Source organism: Rutidosis leptorrhynchoides, chromosome 5 (genome assembly GCF_046630445.1).
Source record: "Rutidosis leptorrhynchoides isolate AG116_Rl617_1_P2 chromosome 5, CSIRO_AGI_Rlap_v1, whole genome shotgun sequence".
NCBI lineage: Eukaryota > Viridiplantae > Streptophyta > Magnoliopsida > Asterales > Asteraceae > Rutidosis > Rutidosis leptorrhynchoides.
In genome coordinates this window covers 251,527,327-251,529,750 of record NC_092337.1, presented here as the reverse complement: position 1 = coordinate 251,529,750, position 2,424 = coordinate 251,527,327, and the positions used below count along the sequence as shown (strand labels likewise).

Below are 2,424 nucleotides of genomic sequence, written 5' to 3'. Positions count from 1 at the left end.
TGACTTCATATTTTGGTTTCAATGTTTCAATGTTAAGTGATTTATCTTGTGTGCAAGTGTTTTTGGTCACAATGAAACTGATGAGCATGTGTAATTGCATCAAAAAGGGTTTATAGTTGCAAACAAGTATTTTTGTGCAAGTGTTGGAACAAACATTCTGTTGAAAAAAGACTAACATACAAAAACAAAATACAAACAAACAATGGCATCATTACAATGGCATGCCATTCCAATACAAAAGACTACATCATTACAATTCAAAGCAAAAGACTACATCATTACAATGGCACAATTCAAAGCAAAAGACTACATCAATACAATGGCATGCCATTCCAATACAAAAGACCACATAAACACCTGCAATTCGTGCCAAAATACATCTCATGACCCTATACAATAGACCACATTACAAAAGACAACATAAAAACTAACAAACAATTCATGCCACCATTCTATTCAGCACCACTTGGCTTGCCATCCTTCCTAGGCCTTCTAACAGAATTATTAGCCTTAACAACTTTTTCTTTTGGATTGTTTGTACAGCTTCTTTTATTATGGCCATGTTCTAAACACTTTGATCAAGTCATGGAAGCTCCTACCTTTGATATCCTAACTCCAGAATTTGATCCTTCATGTGCAGCTCTTCTTTTCTTCCTTTTAGGCCTCCCTGGCATTGTTCTAGTTACTGGTGGTAAAGGTTTGTTCAACTGATTTGGTACCCAACTTGTGATTCTACCAACAGGTCTAAGATATGCTGAGTATGTCCTCATGTACATCTCTTTTCTAAACCATACTGGTATATAATCTTCAGGTGATTTGTTTATGGCAAATATGGCTGAACAAGCATGAGCACATGGAATACCTGACAACTGCCACATCCTGCAGCTGCAAGTTTTTCTTTGTTCATTTACTTTAAAAGCTTCATTTTTATGCCTCACTTCAAACTCAAAACCACCAGCAAAAATTTCATGCCAATATCTAAAAGCCATAAAATAAGTTAAATAATACACATATGAATAAAATATGTAACTGAATAAAAATTAATTATGTACATACTTGTGATGATCTTTATTCCTTTCAAGTGTTCTTGCAATATTTGGAGCAATATCACCAACCCAATTCTCAGCAAGCCTTCTCATTACATTCATTCTTTCCATAACAATAACCCTTATAGATTCCAACACTGTTATGATGGGCTTATGTCTACATAATAAAATCACAGCATTAAAACATTCACTGAACCCATTTTCAACAGCCTCACATGCTCTATCAGTTTCAAAAAATGCCCTAGACCAAGATTTTGGATTTTTGTCACTCAAGTATTTAAATGCATTTGGGTTAGCATCCTTAATCTTTTCCATGTTTGTATCAAATAAAACTGGATATGATGATTTAGATACTGCCCAAAAAAGATTTCTTAATTCTACACCACTGTATTGTTTTCTTAAAGTTTTCATAGATATGTCTAGCACATTGTCTATGTTCAGCATGTGGCATAATGTCCTTGACTGCTTCTATTAAACCCTTGTGCTGGTCAGACATGAGAGTTAGTCCAACACCACCTTCAACTTCCAAATCTAAAGAAATAAGCTCTAAAAACCATGTCCAGTTTTGTTTATTCTCAACACTAACAACAGCCCAAGCAATAGGAAAAATGTGATTGTTGCCATCCCTTCTTATAGCAGTTAGTAACTCACCTTGATTAGGTTTTTTCAAAAAGCATCCATCCAAAGCTATTACCCTCCTACAACCATTCTTCCATCCTTCTTTGAGTCCATTCAAGCAAACATACATTTTGTCAAAAAACACTTTCTCATCAAGCCCATTAGTTACTCCCATTTTAACTGTTGACCCTGGGTTGCTACTAAGTAGTTCATCACCATATGACCTTAAAAGAGAGTAATGTTGTTCAATTGATTTCTCATACTCAGATAATCCCCAATCCTTTACCTTTCTACACTGATTAGGAGTGACTTGACACTTGTACTTTTTCATCACTAAGTCAGCTATATCTACTAGCCTTATGTTTGGATTTGCTCTGATTTTGTCACCAAACTCTTTTCCAATCCATTTATAATTAATCAAACTACCAAACCTAAAATTCCTAACACAAGTGTGTTCATCTTTTAAAGAAATAACCTGAAATGAATCTTCATTCTTCATTTTTCTACCATAACACCTCCAATCACATTTAGGTTCTTCACTCTTATCTACACCAGGGTATCTCTTATACTTCCTTTTTTTACATGCTTATCGATTATTAAAAATGGAGTGTTAATATTAATATTTAATATATAATATACATATAAGACAGTTATGAAAGCATATATTACCTTCGTCTGGATTTTTGAGTTTAGGTGGTCTTTGGCCACACTTTGCAATCACCTCCTTTTCAGAGCTCCTATGATACCATATTGAGAAGCC

General features: G+C 34.4%; 2 protein-coding genes across 2 annotated transcripts; both read right to left on the bottom strand.

Annotated features, from left to right (window-relative positions):
• Window positions 1-578: 578 nt before the first annotated feature.
• On the bottom strand, window positions 579-1,361 carry LOC139849341 (uncharacterized). The gene is made up of 2 exons (XM_071839001.1): window positions 1,057-1,361; window positions 579-978 (listed from the first exon to the last, which is right to left on the bottom strand). The coding sequence occupies exons 1-2, from the start codon at window positions 1,359-1,361 to the stop codon at window positions 579-581; spliced, it is 705 nt and encodes a 234-aa protein (XP_071695102.1).
• A 31-nt stretch (window positions 1,362-1,392) lies between these two features.
• Window positions 1,393-2,163, bottom strand: LOC139849340 (uncharacterized). Its single transcript, XM_071839000.1, has one exon. The coding sequence runs from the start codon at window positions 2,161-2,163 to the stop codon at window positions 1,393-1,395; it is 771 nt and encodes a 256-aa protein (XP_071695101.1).
• Window positions 2,164-2,424: the final 261 nt, after the last annotated feature.